The 18,423-nt window shown below is 52.3% G+C and overlaps 1 protein-coding gene across 4 annotated transcripts in view; it reads left to right on the top strand.

The window, feature by feature from the left end:
- The window catches only part of MECR (mitochondrial trans-2-enoyl-CoA reductase), a 39,438-nt gene extending 21,616 nt beyond the window's left edge, over nucleotides 1-17,822 (top strand). For 2 of the 4 annotated variants that reach the window (XM_067725178.1, XM_067725175.1), the window contains exons 2-11: nucleotides 399-496; nucleotides 954-1,085; nucleotides 7,538-7,594; nucleotides 7,793-7,936; nucleotides 10,593-10,695; nucleotides 11,736-11,838; nucleotides 12,819-12,892; nucleotides 14,965-15,025; nucleotides 15,188-15,260; nucleotides 16,700-17,822. In XM_067725178.1, the coding sequence (XP_067581279.1) occupies nucleotides 451-496; nucleotides 954-1,085; nucleotides 7,538-7,594; nucleotides 7,793-7,936; nucleotides 10,593-10,695; nucleotides 11,736-11,838; nucleotides 12,819-12,892; nucleotides 14,965-15,025; nucleotides 15,188-15,260; nucleotides 16,700-16,857 (951 nt within the window). In that variant the 5' untranslated portion in view covers nucleotides 399-450 and the 3' untranslated portion in view covers nucleotides 16,858-17,822. The remainder of the gene's footprint in view (nucleotides 1-398; nucleotides 497-953; nucleotides 1,086-7,537; nucleotides 7,595-7,792; nucleotides 7,937-10,592; nucleotides 10,696-11,735; nucleotides 11,839-12,818; nucleotides 12,893-14,964; nucleotides 15,026-15,187; nucleotides 15,261-16,699) is intronic. The other 2 variants (XM_067725176.1, XM_067725177.1) reach the window with 2 other exon arrangements.
- Nucleotides 17,823-18,423: the final 601 nt, after the last annotated feature.

The following is an 18,423-nucleotide window of genomic DNA, read 5'->3' as shown; positions in this document are numbered from 1 at the left end:
ATTTCCCTCACCACTTGGGGTGCCCCTTATCTAGAGATTCTGATTCAGTAGGTCAGCCCTGGGGCCTGAGAAGCCATAATATTAGTATACCAGGTGATTCTTAGCATCGCTAACCACTACTAAACAATGCCCAAAGGAGTTTTAGCTATTTTCTGCGCTAGAGTGGGTGGTGGAGTGGAAAGGTCACTAGGGACTTTCCATTTGCAGTTAATGAGCATTACTCTGTGTCCTGTACTAATTCCTTATAGCTCCTCTCTTTCTTAACAACCCTAATTCCTGGGCACACAATGGCAGCTCAAAAATGTTGCTGCCTGACCTACTTTGGGGAGATGATTTGAGCAAAAGACTCCCTGGCTAGCCTGGCTGACATGAACATCTCTCTCTGGCTTTGTGCTTAGACTGAAGAACCTGGAGCTGGCTGCTGTGGGCGGATCAGACGTCCATGTGAAGATGCTGGCAGCCCCTGTCAATCCATCTGACATTAATATGATCCAAGGTAACCTTGGTTTCTGTGGCTTATGTTAATTGGCTTTTTTGCTTAGCCGCCACCTCGGTTTCATTCCTCCACAGGTGTGGGTGTGAAATTCCTGTGATTAGCAGCAGCTGTTCTCCAGATGAGCCGTCTACAGGCCGTGTGAGCCCTCTCTGGCCTCCCCTCCCTGGAATGTGAGGCTTTTTGAGTTAGGAAGATTGCAGCGGGGAGCAAACCAACCCTTGTGAAGTGTGCGATATGCCGGGCTCATTTCCTACATTATCTAATCTTCATAATAACCATGAAGCTGAGGAGTATTATCCCCCTTTACAGATGAAGAAGCTCGGGCTCAGAGAGGTTGGTTAGTTACACAGCCGGTCAGAGGCAGAGGCCAGAACAGGCTGAGGTCTGTCTGACTCCGAAGTCCATGCTCTTTCACTGCCCAGGCTTCACTGGATGATGCTGTGCTCTTCTCCCTTAGGAAATTATGGCCTCCTTCCCAAGCTGCCTGCTGTTGGAGGGAATGAAGGTGTTGGACAGGTTGTAGCAGTGGGCAGCAGTGTGACCAGGGTGAAGCCAGGAGACTGGGTGATTCCAGCGAATGCTGGTTTGGGTGAGTTTCTCCAGGTGTCTGCAGCTTTTTGTTGTTTCAGATCCTGTTTCACCCGCGAGATACACGTCCGTTCGTTGTCTCTGTAAGTAAGCAGCACAGGGTTTATTATTAAGTCCATATACCCACCTCCAGTGGGGATGGAAGCTGGACCAGGAGAGCGGCAGTTCTGTTTCTTGTGCTCAGGAGGTGACACACCTGCTCTCATCACTGTGGGCGCATGTTGATTGGAGCTATGAGTCTCTGAATCCCTACATCCCTAGGGAATGTAGGGTGCAATGGGGAATCAAATAAGACAGCCCCTTCCCTCCAGGAGGTTAAAACCTAATTGAAGAAATCTCCAAACCAGCAACCTCCGTAAAGGGAGTGCTGCAAGTTCACAGGAAGCCGAGGACACTTCTGGCGACTCTGTGTGAGAGAGACACGGTCTTAAGGAAGGATCAGGGCTTCGTGGAGGAGGCTTCATTGGAAGGGACCTTTGATGGATGAATTTTGGTAGGTAGAGATGCGCTCCAAATCGTGGCATTTAGAGGAAACGAAATGAGCAAAGACACAAGGGTGAGTTTGGGAAATGGAGGAGAACCCAGTGTAGCCACAGCAGAGGATGAGCATGTGAGAGAGGACTGCAAAAGTGAAGGGGAGGTTACAGAGCAGGTGGGGCCGCCTGGGGAAGGCCCTGCGAAAGCCATGCTGAGAGTTAGGGTTTTCTGTGACATGTGGTAAAGAGTCTTTGGTGAGATTTGTGTTTTCGTACTTGGTCGTTTTTGAGGCACAAACATTATACAGATAGATCCTGACAGGAGCCACAAGAGGGAAGCAGGGCTGACATCCACCCCATTGGACATACGAAGAACTGAAACCTAAGAAGAAGCCCTTGTCCAAATGCAAACAGCTAACTAAAAGGAGAGCCCCTTGGACTCTTGTCTCCTCCGTTTTTCCCACTACACTCCAATGGGAGGACCCTTTGGGTTATAACTTGCAGAGAGTCAACTCAAACTTGTTTTATCAGAAAAGAAGTTAATTGGTTTGTGGAACTGGGAAGTGCAAGAGATGGAAGGCTTCAGGCACAGCTGGATCCAGAAACACCAATGCTATGAGACCTCTTTCTCTTATTCTCATTAGCTCTCCAATGGGATCTCCCCACACAGTGATATAGGAATAGCAACAAATATTGACCACTCCCTTTGTACCAGGCACTGTTGTAAGCACTTTACCTATATTTACTCAGTCATTCCCACAACATGATGTAGATACTGTTATCATTCCCATTATGCAGATGAGACTACAGTAAATGTAAAGGATTAAGCAATTTGTCCAAGGTCACCCGGCCAATAAGTGGTGGAGGTAAGATTCAGACCCACTCTGATATATACCTTTCATAGATGGCCACCAGCAGCCTGAGGTTTACATCATCCTGAGAGCAAACGAAGAAGCATGTCCTCTACAATGTGTCCAATACAACCATATCCATCCCCCAGAAGGGCTCTGACCAGCCCTGTCTGGATCCTTGCCCATCCATGAACCTATCACTAGCGGGTGGGCTTAGGCCACTCCAATTGCCCTGGTTGAGTCTCTTGCCAACCTCTGTGGTACAGAGAGTGAGGCCTTGTGGTCAACAGCCCCAGAGGTTAGGAAGGAGCAGTTCTAGAAAGAAAAATGTACCAGGCGAGAGAAGACAGCACCAGGAGTCTACTAGAAGTTCTTTCCTTCTCTGAGATCAGGGAAGTGCCAAGAACGGCCCCACCCTCTCCGAAAGTCCCCTGGCAGTGAACGAGCACAGCCAGGTGAGCAAATTGAGATGTGTAAGGATTCACTGGATACTGACTGGTGCTTCGGGCCAGCCCCCGTGCAGAGTGACGGGCACACAACGTGGGTCAGACACAGTCTCTGCCCTCAAAGTGCTCTTGGCTGGGAGTGGGAAAAGAGCACTTAATACAGTGCAGTGTAGTGAGTGGTGTAATCACAGGATGAACACAAAGGCAAGAGTTCCCTATCTTGGGAAGCATTAGGAAAGGCTTCTCAGAGAAGTGATGCTTGAACTGGGTCTGGAAGACAGTAGAAGTACAGCCAGGGGAGGAAGGGCTTCCCAGGCAGGGAATGCGGCATGGGCAAAGGTGTGGTGATGGAGAAGGCAGGGCATCATCACACTGCAGGTAGCTCAGTATGGCTGGGTCATGGGTGGATAGGGAGAAGAGGCCGGAGGGGTCGGCTGGGACCTGGTCGTGCAGGGCTCGCATCCACAGTCACTGGGGGCCTGATGAAGAGTGAACATGAGGAATGATTTGATCAGATCTGTGCAGTGCAGAGAATACTCTGGAAGGGCAGAGGGTGGAGGCAGGAAGCCAGTGAGGAGGTGGCTGAGCAATCCACGCTTCAGACGGTGAGGGCCTGAGCCAGTGGTGCTGTAGGACTGGAGCGACGGGGTGGGCCTAGAAGCTTGGTGAGGTTGGAGAGAATAAAGGACATGTGCCAGGTGTGTGCGTAATCGCACGTGTGGGGGGGGTGATAGCCAGAGCAGGGATTTCTCCCCGGAGGAAAGGTGATTCTTTTAAAGCAGTCGGAGAGGATGGGGGTGAGGATTTTATCATTGTCAGGATGCTAATTAACTCAGTTTATTCAGTAAACATGTTGTGAGCATCTGAGGGTGCCAGGCTCTAACATACAGCAGTGAACAGGCATGGTGTTTCTTCTAGTGAAGACTGCCGTTTAGTAGAGTAACAGTCATTAAAGAGATAAGTCCTCAACTGGCCAGATCTTGGGCATTTTTCATACACTGAGCTACTCAGCTGTTGCTGCGCCTGTAGCCAGCTTTTTCCCACATGCAACCAATCCCAAGGGAGACAGAGCCAGCTAATGTGTGAACTGGCTTTCTCATTGGAAACACTCAAAGCCCCCTGAGGCAGCATGGGGCATAGCAAGCACTGGCCTGGGAATGAGATACAGGCCCTCCTTCCACCACCAGCACCCCACCACCCCATGACCTTGTTTAAATCACAACTACTTTGAGCCTCAGTTTCCTCATCTCTAAAATGGAGCTAATAGGCGTTGCCTTGTCTGTGTCAACTGAGGGAATACATACAATGATCTTTGCAAACACTAAATTTGCGGCAAACTTTTTTCTTAAAGGGCGAATTAGTAAATATGTTAGGCTTTGCAGGCCTTTCCACTTCTACTCAACCTTGCCAATGTAAATAGCCATGAATAATACATTAAAAAGTGGGCTGTCCTCCAATGAAGCTTTATTTACTAAAGCAGGTGGTGAGCCAAGTTTGGCCTGTGGGCCATAGGTTAGGGACCCCTGCGTTAGATGACAGAGATGCTTAAGGGTCAGGTGCACGTGAGTGTGGAATGGGAGTCCTCAGAACTCGGGCCTGGGAATTCAGATCAGAAAAGGAGACCAAGGCATGTTCCACACCTACTGTGTACCCGGCACAATGACAGGCTGTACAATGTCATCACTTAATCTTCACACTACAGTGGGAGTGTTATTCTCTATATTTCATAGATTAGAAAAACTACAACTCAAAAAGGGTGAAGTGATCATTCAAAGTCAACACACCTAGTGAGTGGCAGAGCCAGGGCTTTTAAGCAGGTCTCTCCAACTCCAAAGTCTAAGCATTTCTACTTTAAAGCCCTGGAGGCTGACGTGGGTGCTGCCCCCATCCCATCCCACCCAGGTCCTCTTAAGAAGAGGATTAGGGACTGCCAAGCCCCAGAAATCCGTGTCAAGGGTTGGATTTCCATTGTCCTGCCACTAAGGGGAAGTAGAAAACACCTTTGATTTCACGCACAGAAAGCCATTCACTAAGCGTCTGGCACAGAGCAGAGTACAGTAAACGTTGACTAAGATGAATGAGGGTGATAGTTATGAAGCTGACGCTGAAGATCTGGAAACCAGGCTGCACCAAGCCCAGAGACAGACAAGGCGCCTCCGGGACTCCAAAGCAGTCCTTCAGTTTTTCAACCTCTTATTTTCTCAGCCAGAAATCTACTCTGGGATTGACACAGCCTTTAATGAAGAGTGTTCCTGCCTCCTATCGCCAGCTCCTGGCCCCTAAAGCCCACCTTGGCTCTCCCCTCCTGCAGCACAGCTAGCGGTCTAGGCTGGCCCCTGCTCCCCACACTGGACCACGTAGAGCCAGGGCACTGTCAGAACCCCAGCCGCTGGGTCATGAGTCACAGTCGAGCACTTTGGAAGGGTGGGCCGAGGGCCCCTGAGACGTCGCAGCCACCAGACGCCAAGCTAGCAGGGCTCCAAGTCTCTCCCTGAGGTGCTTCGCAAGTGCGCGGCAAGCCAGGGCTTGAACCCGCATCTACCTGACTCTCTGCTTTGTACAGGACCCCGCCTGCACGGGTGAGGACCTGTCACCCAGTGCTCCTCAAATCCTGTTGGTGCTATCTTCAAAACATAACTCGAGTCCATCTGCTTTTCCTCATCCCCACTGCCAAAGTCGAGGCAACCATCACCTCACATCTGGGCCCCTCCAGAAGCCCCCTGGTCGGCCTCCCTGTTCCTACTCTGCCCACCCCTCCGCTCCCCCGCCACCGTCTTTTTCACGCAGCAACAAAGTGATCTTAAAGCATAAATCCAATCACCTCAGACTTCTCTAAAATTAGAAGCTTCCTGGAAGCTTCCTGGGACTTCCCTGCCAGTCCAGTGGTTAAGACTCTGCGTTTCCACCGCAGGGAGCACAGGTTCGATCCCTGGTCGGGGAATTAAGACCCCGCATGCCGTGCAGTGTGGCCAAAAAATAAATAAATAAATAAATAAGAAAATTAAAGCTTCCTATCACTAAAATAAAATCCGTTCTTTATGCCATGACCCTGAGCCCTTATGTTTTTCAGACTGCAGGCTGTGACCCATTAGCGAAATCAATCCAGTGGGTTGCAAACAGAATTTTTCTTTTGTTAAAGTTGGTCAGAATAGAACAGAAAATAACAGTACATCACATAGAGTAGGGTAAGATTTTTCCGTGAAACTTTGGCTTCTGTTATGAATCTGTGTATGTGTACGTGTATTTACGTATGTACGTGTACAGAGTTAGACTGTAACACACGGTTACTGTGAGTCAAGATCATGAAAGCCTGTATGACGTCCGTCCAGCCTGTGCCACGTCGGCCATGTCTCCAGCCACTCTTCCCACCATTCTCTCCCCTCCGGTGTGCATTCTTCCTGCTCCATTCCTATGTCTGTCCTGCCTCAGAGTCTCTGCACGTGCTTCTTCCTCCACTGGAATGTTCTTTGTGGCTTCTGAGAGGCTGCATCTCTATCCTTCAACTCTTAGCCTGTCGCCTTCTCAGAGAAGCTGTCCCTGACTCCCATCTAAAGTAATTCTCTCCTCTCTCTCCCTCCCTCCCTCCCTCCCTCCCTCCCTCTCTCCCTCCCTCTCTCCCTCTCTCCCTCCCTCCCGCTCTCCCTCTCTCCCTCTCTCCCTCTCTCCCTCTCTCCCTCTCTCCCCCTCTCCCCCTCTCTCCCTCTCTCTCACTCCCTCCCTCCCTCTCTCCCTCTCTCCCTCTCTCCCTCTCTCCCTCTCTTCCTCTCTCCCTCTCTCCCCCTCTCTCCCCCTCTCCCCCTCTCTCCCCCTCTCTCCCTCTCTCTCCCTCCCTCTCTCTCTCTCTCTCTCTCTCTCTCTCCCTCTGTATAACTTAGAATTCTTGTACTTGCTTGTTCGTGTCTCACCTATTCTGCTCCACTGGAGTGAGCACACTGCGAACGTAAGGACTGTGTCGTTGTTGGAGGGGCCTGGCTCACAGCCGGTGCCCGATGAGTATCTGCAGACGGAAGGGGGCAGCCCAGGGAGCTGGGCGACAGGGCAAGTCACAGCCTCAGTTCCTGCCCTGTTGAGTGAGGACTTTTTTTTTTTTTTTTTGCGGTACGTGGGCCTCTCACTGTTGTGGCCCCTCCCGGAGCACAGGCTCCGGACGCGCAGGCTCAGCGGCCATGGCTCACGGGCCCAGCCGCTCCGCGGCATGTGGGATCTTCCCGGACCGGGGCGCGAACCCGTGTCCCCTGCATCGGCAGGCAGACTCTCAACCACTGCGGCACCAGGGAAGCCCGAGTGAGGACTTTAAATTGGACATTTTATTATTCTTTTGTCTAGAACTGGAATGTGGTCTGGGGGTTAATGAGCATTTTTTTCCAGTTTACAGGATTGTTTCACTTCCCATATCTCATTTGATCTGTGCAACAGTTCTTGGGGGAGGCCAGTCAAGGCTCTTCTTGCCAGTGTCATCTACATATTAGAATAACCAAATCTCAGTGGCTTAGTGCTGTGCTCAGACTAGCAGAGCAGCAAAGCCAGGTCCCACACCCCGGCCTTTGCCTTTGGCTTTCATGCTTTTTTCCATAATACCACCCGAGTCACCCTGCCTTAGGTGAGAATGAGGGCCGAGTGGGAAATGGGGCTTTCTCAACTTCTCTTGCCCTGGTAATGATGTTGCTGTCTCACCCTCAGAGTCCAGTAGTTTGAGATCCTCAGCCACCTGCTGTGTGACACTAGCTAACTCCGCTGGTAACTGACGTGGGAATAACACAGTGTCCCTAACGTAATTATCACGAGGACTCAGACGTTCAAAAAGGCTTCGGGATTTTCCTTTTTCTCCAAGTATTACTGAAGTCCGCTGTCCTCGATGCCCGTCCACTGAGGAGGGGGAGTGGGGTTGGGCATGGAGGGGGTCCTTCCTTACTCCCCTGGCCTCCCCCCACTTAGGAACCTGGCGAACCGAGGCTGTGTTCAGCGAGGAAGCGCTCATCTCGGTTCCGAGTGACATCCCTCTTCAGAGCGCCGCCACCCTGGGCGTCAATCCCTGTACGGCCTACCGGATGCTGATGGACTTCGAGCAGCTGCGGCCAGGTAGGAACCGCAGTGGGTGGGCAGGCCGGGTACTCCTGACTGGGGTGTGACCCGTGTCCCGACCCCGAGGCCTGGGAACTTACCTGCGAGGAAAATGGCCCCAACCTGGGTGGTGGTGTTGCTTTACATGGAAAGGTGTTAGCTTGGATCCTGGAAAACATGCTGAAACCTCATGAGGAGTACACCCTAGAAAACCGCTGAAGGGTCACATTCCCTAGAGCTTGGGATGGAATTCTGTCATTCAGCAAAATCGTATGAAGCTGTGCTGAGCTCTGGGGCTACAAAGCCAGACAACATAGACACAGTCCCTGTGTTTTCAATAAAATGCTGAACTTAGTGTTAGTCTTTCCACTCAGCACTGCCAGAGCACTTTCCAGTCCACATACGTGCCTTTCCATGCATTGCCCCGTCAAACGCACTGGACGTCAGAGCGGTGCAATGAGGTCCACAGCACGGGTCTGAACCCCAGCTTCGCCTCACTAACTGGGAACTGACCTCTCAAATCATCAGACTTTTCATCCGTAAAATGGAGAGTAAGGGGTTCTGAGGACTCACTGAAACATGCCGTGTGACACTTAGCACAGGGCCTGGCATACAGCACAGTAAAGGTGCACTGCTGTTATCATTCTCCCTTTTTATAAATGAGGAAACTGAGGTCCAGAGAGGTAAGTTATTTGTATGAGATCACTCAGCAAGGAAATGACAAAGCCAGGTGTTTTATTCCAGGTTCCCCTGACAGAGCCTAAGAAAAGAACTGGGGGCCGACCGTTCGCTGGGGAGGTGACCCCAGGAAGCAAGAGTGAGGGACTGGGGACAGGGACAGGGAAGGAGGAAGAGCCAGCGAAAGCTGATTCCTGCCGTGGGCAACCGGGGCCCAGTCCTGCTGGGGACCCTCCTCAGACCCTCACAGAACCCTCCTCAGAACTAACCTCCAAGTGACAGGAGGCTGGGCCACTTACCCACCAGCTCCCGTCCCCCGTGGTTGGAGGGTTACCCCACACACCACGCATATCCGGGAGCTGGCAGGGGCCCTAGAGATCACCCAGTCCAGCTCTGTCATGCCGACGAGGAAACTGAGATGGAGAGATACCGGAGTGTGATCACCTTCGGTGGCAGCTCTGCGTAAGTCTGGCTGAAAACCAGTCCCAGCTTCCTGCAGAGACAAATGCCGGTTCTCCCAGCTGTGGCAGAGCAGCCCTAGGTCTCTTGAAGGGCAGAAAGCCAGCAGGTGTGATCAGGGACCTTTGCTGAAGTCCCAGTGCAGCAGATGTTTTGGTCGCCTGCATCCTCTCCCCTCAGACCCCCTCTGATGTGGGCTGCAGCTGTGGTCATCACATCAGGCTATTGTGACACCACCCACCTTTTGTGGCCTATTGTGCCCATGGTGTATCTCTCCACCTTCCTGCCCCAGGGCTGGTGTGAAACGTGTGATTTTGACCCAGAGTAAGAATTACACTTTAAATTGTCATCCAGTATATAGACGTATATGAATATATATGTACTGAAAACCAAAGTTTCATGGAGTAATATTTACCCTCACTATGTGTGATGCACTCCACTATTTTCTTATTCTATTTTCCTTGATTTTAACTTTAAAAAAAAAAAGATTGCAACCCACTAGGTTGGTTTCATAACCCACTGAAGGGTGACAATCTGTAGGCTGACCCTAAGGAGGATGGGCCTTCTTCCAGAAACTCCTCTGTCTCTAGCACAAGATCCCTGCTGCCTCTCAAAACCCAGATAGCATTTCAGGGGAACAGAGCCCCTTCCCGGACACAACAGCACTGGGCTCTAATGAGGAGCACCCCAGTGGGTGCTTCTAGGACTCCTGTTTCATGGGGGAGAAACTGAAGTTCAAAGAGGTCAGGACTCATCCCGCCCCGTTCACTTTCCGTTACAGTCAGTGGAGAAGCTGGGACTCACACCCCAGTATGTCTCGTTCCAGAGCCCATGCTTTTCCCAGCATGGCCCGTGGCCTCCCCCGTTGGCTAAGTCCAAAGTTAGGCCTCGGCTTTGACCACAGACTATCCGGAGGTCCCTGTTTCAGGGGCTGCCAGTTTCTCCAGTGCAGCTCTAATCCCATTTTGAGGCAGTGCATCTACCCCTCAAGAAGCCGCAGCCTGTTGATAGAAATGGACTGAGATAACAACCAAGTAAGTATAAGTCAGGACTGACCGTGACCATTAACAGAGACGGCCGCAGAGTGCTGTGGGAGTGCATGGGGGAAGAATCTGGGAAGGCTTCATGTAGGAAGCCACACTCGATCAGTCCTTCAAAGGATATATAGGATTTGAAAATGAAGGGAGATGGAAAGAGGAAAACATTGCAAGCCAAAGAAATAACCTAAGCAGAGACTTGTGGACATAAAAATTGGGAGGATGATGAAGGATGCAAAATCATTTACACAGCAGGGTCTAAGTTGCATCCAGTGTGAACTCTTGAGTTGCTGAACCCTGGCAGGCTTCATGGGTGTTGTAGAGGTTTGGGGGGCACGGGAGAAGAGTGAGCAACAGTCCAAGGACTGAGAAGGCTCAGCAGCAGGTCCTGGGTACTTTCAGAGTCTGAGGACTCCCCCTCCGGCCCTATAATAGGATTCTAGGCTGGAAGCCCTTGACCTATTACAGGTCTCAACTTGAGTCTCTTCCTGGCTCCACAGGGGATTCTGTCATCCAGAATGCATCCAACAGTGGAGTGGGGCAAGCAGTCATCCAGATCGCCGCAGCCCTGGGCCTGAGGACCATCAACGTGGTCCGAGACAGGTGCGTGGGAAGGCCTGATCCCAGCACACCACTTGGGCCTTTCCACCTGGCACCCGCGGGTGCCCACGTTTCCACCAGGTGGCGCCCTTGCGTAAGCGGTCTTCCTTTCCTGCGGGCAGGAGCTGGCTTATAGCTGAGTCAGCCACCAGCACTGAAGTCCAGTGGCTTTTGGCTATAGGATGAATGACTCTGAAATGTAAAGGGAGGGCAGGAAGGAGAAGGCCCTTAGTGAACAGCTAAGAGTTTCTGAGACTCTTGACTTGTGATAAACCTCATGTTTTTAAAACCACAGTTCACATTTGGGAATGTTTTAAGCTGTGTTATTCTTTCTGTGAACCAACTAACCCAGAGCCCTTGTTTCCCTTGCATTTGTGTGATACTTTGAAGTGCACTAAATACAGATGTAAAGGAGATGGGGCAGGTTTGTCATCAGAAGGAGGAAGCCACTTGCTCAGGAAGACACAGCAAACCAATGACAAACTCAGTTTCCCAATTTGTTCTCTCTCCATCATATCCTCCAACTTCCTTAAGCCTCACCATCCACGCACGTGGTTGTGTCTCTTCAGGGAAGCCCAGCCTTGGCAGGAGAACTGATACTCGCTTCAGTTCCCCATCCCCTCCGTTGTGCTGACAAAAAAATTGTTCTGTTTGCCTTGGTAAAGAGGCTCAGAGCCACTCCTGGACCGGAGTGTGTTTGCACAACACTCTGAAAAGCCCCTTGAAAAGAGGGGGAAAGGAAGCAGAGTTTGTCGTTTCAGTAGAAGAAATCAGGAAGTGAAATGACTCCTCCCTGAGCCCAGATGGTTTCTAGCGTCCTTGAGCTGACAGGAGCAGTAGAAACCACCCAGTGCTCTCTCACGCCAGTGAGGAAGCTGAGGCCAAGAGATGCTGGCGTGTGATGAGACTGGTGGCCAGGCCCAGCTTAGCTTCCCACAAAGAGAAACTCGGGTTCTCACAGCTGTGGCAGAGGGGTCCTGGGAGCCTTCCGTGGAGAAAGTGAGCAGATATGACGAGGACCTTGGATTGTGTTTGGTTTCCAGACCTGACATCCAGAAGCTGACCGACAGACTGAAGAATCTGGGGGCCCATCATGTTGTCACAGAAGAGGAACTAAGAAAGCATGAGATGAAAAACTTCTTTAAGGTACCAGTGATGAGGGACATTGCACCTCCATTCCAGGCCCAACTCCCTGCAGAAAGAAATTCACTTGAATTAGAAAAGCTGGCACTGGCCCCATGTCTCCAAAATCCTCCCTTTGTCTCTTTTCGTGGAAGGATAAAGCCCATTCCCTCAGCCAGGGGAAAGCATGCATTAAGTGCCCGGGGCTGTGAGGGGGCAGGAGAGACAGACAAGGTTTAGGAAACCCTGTGTGATTGGTAGTTTTGAATGTTAGTGGTGAACTACGTCAGCCCACACAGCCGAAGTAAATCTCGGAGCTGGGAGAGAGCTGAGGAAACTGAGGTACAGGAGGGAAGAGAAAGAAAAGGAGTCACATTTCCAAAGCATCTGCCTTATATTTTATCTGATAATCCCCACAAAAGCTCTACAAAGTAGGTGCTATCTATTTTATAGGTGAGAAAACGAAGACTTGGAAAAAAAGAAAGGACTTTACTGAGACCACACAATCATTAAGTGGTGGAGTCGGGCTGGTTCCAGGCCTCTCTGAAATCAAAGCCCCTTAACCCTGCCCAGCACACCTAGTAAGTGACCGAACCACATCTCAGCCTCTTATCACTGAACCCTGGAGGGACCGGACACACATTTACTTGAGAACACACGCCTCTTGAGAACATTTCTGAAGCAGTAGGTCAGCACATCTAATATAAACTGAGTTGTAAGTGCTGAGAAGAGGGGGAAATGAAGTCCGTCAAAACAGAACATAGGTGCCCTTTGTCCGTTCTTTCCCAGAGGAGGTGAGTTTTGAACAAAATCCTAAAACAGATAACAGGATTAAGCTGGTAAAGAAAAGGCCCTTCCCAGACGGAGTTGGAAGGCATGACTGTCCCACTTTCTTCGCTCCTTCCTGACACAGCCCTTGGGCCAGGGAAGTGCTGTTTGTTTAGCAAGCTTCAAACCCCACCACAGAGGGGTAGCTCGCTCACTGCAGGTCCCTTCTTTTCCAGGACGTGCCCCAGCCTCAGCTTGCTCTCAACTGTGTCGGCGGGAAAAGCTCCACGGAGCTGCTGCGGCACTTGGCGTAAGTCCCTCGGCCCCGTGGGTCCAGTGCACGAAGGCTCCCTCCCGGGATTTAGCCAGGAGGACCACCGAGTGACCAAGTCCCAGTGGCCAGTGCAGGCCAAGGCCAGGTCAGCACGACCCTGAGTAGGAAGATGGGACCCACGTCACGTCCTAGTTACTCGGGCCCTCCCTCTCTCAGCCTCCTCCTTTACAGATGACCATCCAGCTCTGTTCTCCTAGGGACCCCAGAAGTAGACTCCTGGGCACTCTGTGATAGGGGAACGGGTAAGGATTCATAACCTAGGGGCATCTGAAAAAGTCGCTTAGTCCTAGCTTATTAGCTTTTAAGTTTTTTATTAGCTTTTAAAAATAGATTCTGATTTTAAAGGTAACATCATGCTGTTACAAAACATCTTGAAAGCATGTAAAAGTACAAAGGAAGAGTTAAGCACAGAGCTCACCTATCATCCCACCACAGGGGGATGACGTTGACAGTGTTGACAGCGCATATCCTTTCCTTCTTTCTTTCCATTAATATAATCTTGTCGAATTGAAGGGCACCTGAAAGGACACTTCCCAACTAGAGCACCAACATTTGTTAACACATATTTGCTAGCACTCAGTAGCCACAGGGTACCTAGATGGCTGAGACACTGAGGGAACCCTCTAGAACTCAGGCTGGATGGGAATTTGGGTCATGTGACCAGAGAGCTGTAGTCACAATCACAGAGTGTTTACCACACACCAGGCTGTGCAGAGTGCGTGATGTACCCCCTCCGCAATCGCCTAGGTGAGGGGTGCTGCTCCCATCCCCGCCCAGACGAGGCCCAGAGAGGGTAGGCAGCTTGCCCGAGTCGCCGTGGCTCCGAGCTTACCTCTTCAGCCCTCCTCTGGGCAGCCTCCGAGGCCCGCTGCCATCCCCCCGTGGCTTACGCTTACTAGCTGTGGACCTATGAAAAGTTAGGCAATATGTGAAAAACGAGCCAGGTCTCAGTTCCTTCATCAGTGAAATGGGGGGATATAAACCCTTTCTGCCTCAGAAGGTGAGTCCAAGGGGCTCTGAGGTCTGTACACAGCGCTCTACAAATGAGAGGTGGGCCCCAGTTTTCTCGTCTGTGAAATGGGGTTACCGTGAGGATTCACTGGCCAGCACATGTGAAGGGCTCAGACCTGTGCCTGGCACATAGTAAACACCCAGTATACGGTAGCCATTCTGATTAGATCAAGTGTAATGCGGGTCCACAGAAGGAGGGCTCGCCCCCCCACCATGCAGGAGCTGCTTTCCAGAGGAGGTGGCAGTTGAAGGGAACTTAAGACCCGACTGGCCCCCGGCCTCAGGCACAGAGAGTTACCTGCCTCTCTCAGCAGCTTCTTCCACCCTGGGGTTCACAGAACCTCCCTCGTGTTGTCCCAAAATGTATCTCGGGTCTTCCTTGATCAACCAACTCCTAAAAGAGCCAGGGGAGTGGCGAGGGGAGCACAGGTTAAGTCAGGCATGTGAAGTCCTAGCTTACGTTTTGAAAATTATATGAGCCCCTCTCCTGTTTGACCGCTGGGGCGGGTGTGGGTGTCAGACAGCAGGTCCTGACAATTGCCATTGTCTTCTGCACTGTCCGCACCATTCCTTAGCTGCGTCGTGTCACTGGAGCGTGTACAGGAGAGGCAGTGTGGCCCGCTGTGGACATGTTGCCCAGCGTCATACACCGACAGTGGAGCAGAGCCCGGCCCGATCTGCTTCCGGCTCCACTCACGAATCGGGTTGTGAGCTTTGCTCAGGGGAGTATTCTTCTCTGCAGCTCTTCCTCAAAGCCTGACTGGGAGCTTAACTCTGGGCTCCCAACCCTGGCTAGACATCGAGGTCATCTGCAAGGGGTGTTTGCTTGCTTGTTTGTTTTCTGTCGTTTTTAATGTAGAGCTTTGCTTCCCAATTCATTAGGTCTGGGTCGGGCCTAGGGACCTGTATTTTTGAACCCTTCCCAGGGATTCTGAGAACGAGGTTTAGGAACCAGGGTTGGAATAGATGCATTGTAACTGGTTCAAGAAGGGCTCTGTCTCTCCCTGCGACCACTCTCTTCTCTCTGGACCCTTCAGGCCTGGAGGAACCATGGTGACCTATGGGGGGATGGCCAAGCAGCCTGTCATCGCCTCTGTGGTAAGCTGGTGGGGTGGGGCGGGGGAGTGCCTGGAGACAGGGGCCTGGACACCACCGTTGTCTAAACTCAGGCAGTGCCCCCCGCCCCTGGGGGAAGCCATACCTTAGGCAGTGCCTGAAGTTCTTGCCCTCAGCCCCAGCGTGTCCTTCCTGTGTCCACAGAGCCTGCTCATTTTTAAGGATCTCAAACTTCGGGGCTTTTGGTTATCCCAGTGGAAGAAGGACCACAGTCCAGGTAAGTGGATGATGGCCCCATTACCAAGGGTCACCTGAGGGCAGTGCCTGCTGCAGAAGTGACCAGCCACTCTGAGCCCTGGAGAGGTGATTGGACCCCCAGGCCCACAACGGGATAAAGGAAAACAGTCTCTAAATACAGCTACAGTCAGCAAATAGTTATTGGACTAAAGTGGGCTAGTCCTTGGGGCACCATATTGAACAAGGCACCCCCTGCCGCCCTCCTGAGGAGCTGACAGTGGGGAAGACTGCCATGGAAGACAGCCAAGGAAAGAGAACCGACTCTGGAACCGGCCTGCCCAGGCCCAAATCCTGCCTCCACCATTACTGGCTGTGGGTTCTGCTGAGCGAGCTGTGGGACATTGGGCAAGTTACTTAACCTCTGCCTCAGTTTAAATGTCATAATTGTTTAAACTACTGTCAGCTCTGTTTGACACAGGAGGAAACAGAGGCTCAGAGTAGTGAAGTAGCTTGCCCCAGGTCATCCCCACCTAAGGGGTGTGCAGCCAGGATGTGAACAGCCAGTCTCTCTGACTCCAGAACCTGAGCCAGCACACTATTCTTCCTCTCCTGGAGGACTGGCTCCCCAGACTGGGACCACCACCGGCCCCAGGCTGAGCTGAGGAATGGCGTGCAGTTATCCCAGTGATGGGGAGGGAAGTGGTCGTCTGAGGGGCTGTTCCAAGCAGAGAAAATAGCATGTGTTAAAGCCCAGTAGAGAGTGGGAAGCCGGACAGATGGGTTGTGGCCAGATTATGAAAGGCCTTATAATCCTCTTCAAGGAGCTCAGGCTCGATCTTAAAGGGAAATGGGAAGCACTGAAGTGTTTTAAGCAGGGGATACGATTCAATTTGAATGTTGAATGAATTGATGTCTGTGAAAAAGTACTTCTCAGCCAAGGCCTTCCCTTCTCATCTTCCTCTACCTTATGGGGTCCTTAGTGGGAGGCAAGCCCGGGAGGGGACGTTGGTGGCTTCTGCTGGTGCGGTTCTGAGGGAGCCTGGGCTCTCAGGGAAGGCTCTTTTCCCTGAGCAGAGCTCCTCTGTTCCACATCTGTTGGTGTGCCAGGCACCACCCACCCCCTCCCCATGCCTCTTCTGGCTTCTGCCCCTCTGAGTGATTCCGCCCTCCCACCATTCAGGACTCCCCGCTACACCCAGTCAGGTCCTGTGGGTCTGAGCCATCACAGCACCACTCTGCCTGCCCGTCAGCTCCTGGGGCTGCTCCCCGTGCTTCTGTCCCCACCCTGGCCCTCACTGTCCTGGGCACAGGCGGGCCCCAGGCCGCCTCCGCAGCGGCCGCTGTGTCCCTGGCTGAGCCCCGGGCTCTCGAGGCTTCCCTGGAGCCCAGCACCAGCTCCTACCAGCAGGGGAAGCCCGCGTGTCCCCTCACCGAGCCCTGCGGTTGCTCCCCCGTCTGACACCCTCCAACCTCCCACAGACCAGTTCAAGGAGCTGATCCTCACGCTGTGTGATCTCATCCACCGAGGCCAGCTCACGGCCCCTGCCTGCTCCGAGGTCCCACTGCAGGACTACCAGCGTGCCTTAGAAGCGTCCATGCAGCCTTTCGTGTCTTCCAAGCAGATCCTCACCATGTGATGTGATAATCCCAGAGGAGCCGGAGCCAAGTGGGAGGGGAGACGGACCAGCAGGACTGGTTTCGGGCCCCCCACTTGGGGCCCCTCCGCCTTACGCAGGCTGCTCCTCTCCCCACTGTCACTTCTGAGGCGGAGAATTGGGAGGCCAGCCAAGGCTTTCCCTGGGGCCAGCCTCCGGGTATCTAATAAAGTCCGAACTTCTTAAAAAAACAAAGAAAAAACAATAGAAGTCACCCCTAATAAGAAGGACCATCCCTTGCCAGCTCCCAGCACTAGAAGCCCCTCTTGCCCACCCTCCACCTGTCCTCCAGCCATCACTTCCTGACCGCCCTGAAAGCAAAGCCTTGACGGGGCTGGCAGGTACAAAAGCCAGTAAAACAGATCTCTGCCCTCAAGCCCTCCAAGCCCACAGAGGAGAATCTTCTAAAAAGGAAGGTTTGACTCATTCTCAGGTGGCCTTCGGCTCAAGCTGGGACGGGGAGGATCAGCTCCACAGAGGAGTGAATGCCAGGCTGAGAAACCAAGGAAACGGGGTCTCAGGTGCCTGGACCATCCTCACGGAACTTCCATTCTAACTGGGGAGACAGATGTTACACCAGTGGTTCTCAGCCTGAGCTCATTTTGCTCCCAGGGGACGCTGCGGTTATCATAATCGAGGGGGTGCTACTAGCGCCTAGTGAGTAGAGGTCAGTGACGCTGCTACAGCATCTCACTGTGCACAGCACAGCCTCCCTCAGCAAGGGCTTATCCAGCCCAAATGTCCACAGTGCCGCTGTTGAGAAACCCCACATCAAACCACTGGTCCCACGACAGTTACCGTAGTGATGAGTGTGCAAAAGAAGACATGCGTGAAGTGCTGTGAGTGCCTAACCAAGGTCCTGTCCTAGGCCTCCCTGAGGTGAAGCTTGAAAGTGGGCTCTGAAAAATGAGTAGGTTTATTCAGACAAAGAGAAGAGTTTGACACTATGTGAGTTTTTGGTGTTTGCTTCATGATCCACTCACTCAAAGCAAAGAACCAGAGGCTTTGAGGTGTCTCCCTCATCACCTGGCCCTCTGTCCCTGAGCTCTAGAGCCTCACTGCGGGGGGACATACTGAGAGCCTAGCACGTGCCTGAGGCCAGGGCTGCCCGTGAGTGACGTGGGGCTGGCCCGCAAGTAGCTAAGCCTAGTTAGTGCACAGCATACTCACGAGGCCGCTGATACGGAGGTATTCGGAGGGCCGTGGGGACACAGCAGCTCTGCCTGAGGGTTTAAGGAAGGCCTCCCAGAGGAAGTATGGTCACAGCCAATCTTAAGGCCCAGCAGGAGAAGGTGTACCAAGCAAAGCCAACAGCACTCGTGAGAGTCTGGCAGACCTGGAGAGCCTAGCAGTCGGGGAACTGCCCACAGCCAAGTAGAGCTGCTGCCTAGGACGTGGGGGGAGTATGAAAGACTGAGATGGGAGCAGTGGGCAGCAGTCAGAGCAGGAAGGCTCAGGACTTGCCCCCAAGACATGGGGGAGGCACTGAGGGATTTTAGGCAGTGGAGTGATGTGGAAAACTGGCTCTGAAGGCTAGTTACATGCCAG

This window comes from Pseudorca crassidens, chromosome 2 (genome assembly GCF_039906515.1).
Source record: "Pseudorca crassidens isolate mPseCra1 chromosome 2, mPseCra1.hap1, whole genome shotgun sequence".
Taxonomy (NCBI): Eukaryota; Metazoa; Chordata; class Mammalia; order Artiodactyla; family Delphinidae; genus Pseudorca; species Pseudorca crassidens.
This window is presented reverse-complemented; position numbering and strand designations above follow the sequence as displayed.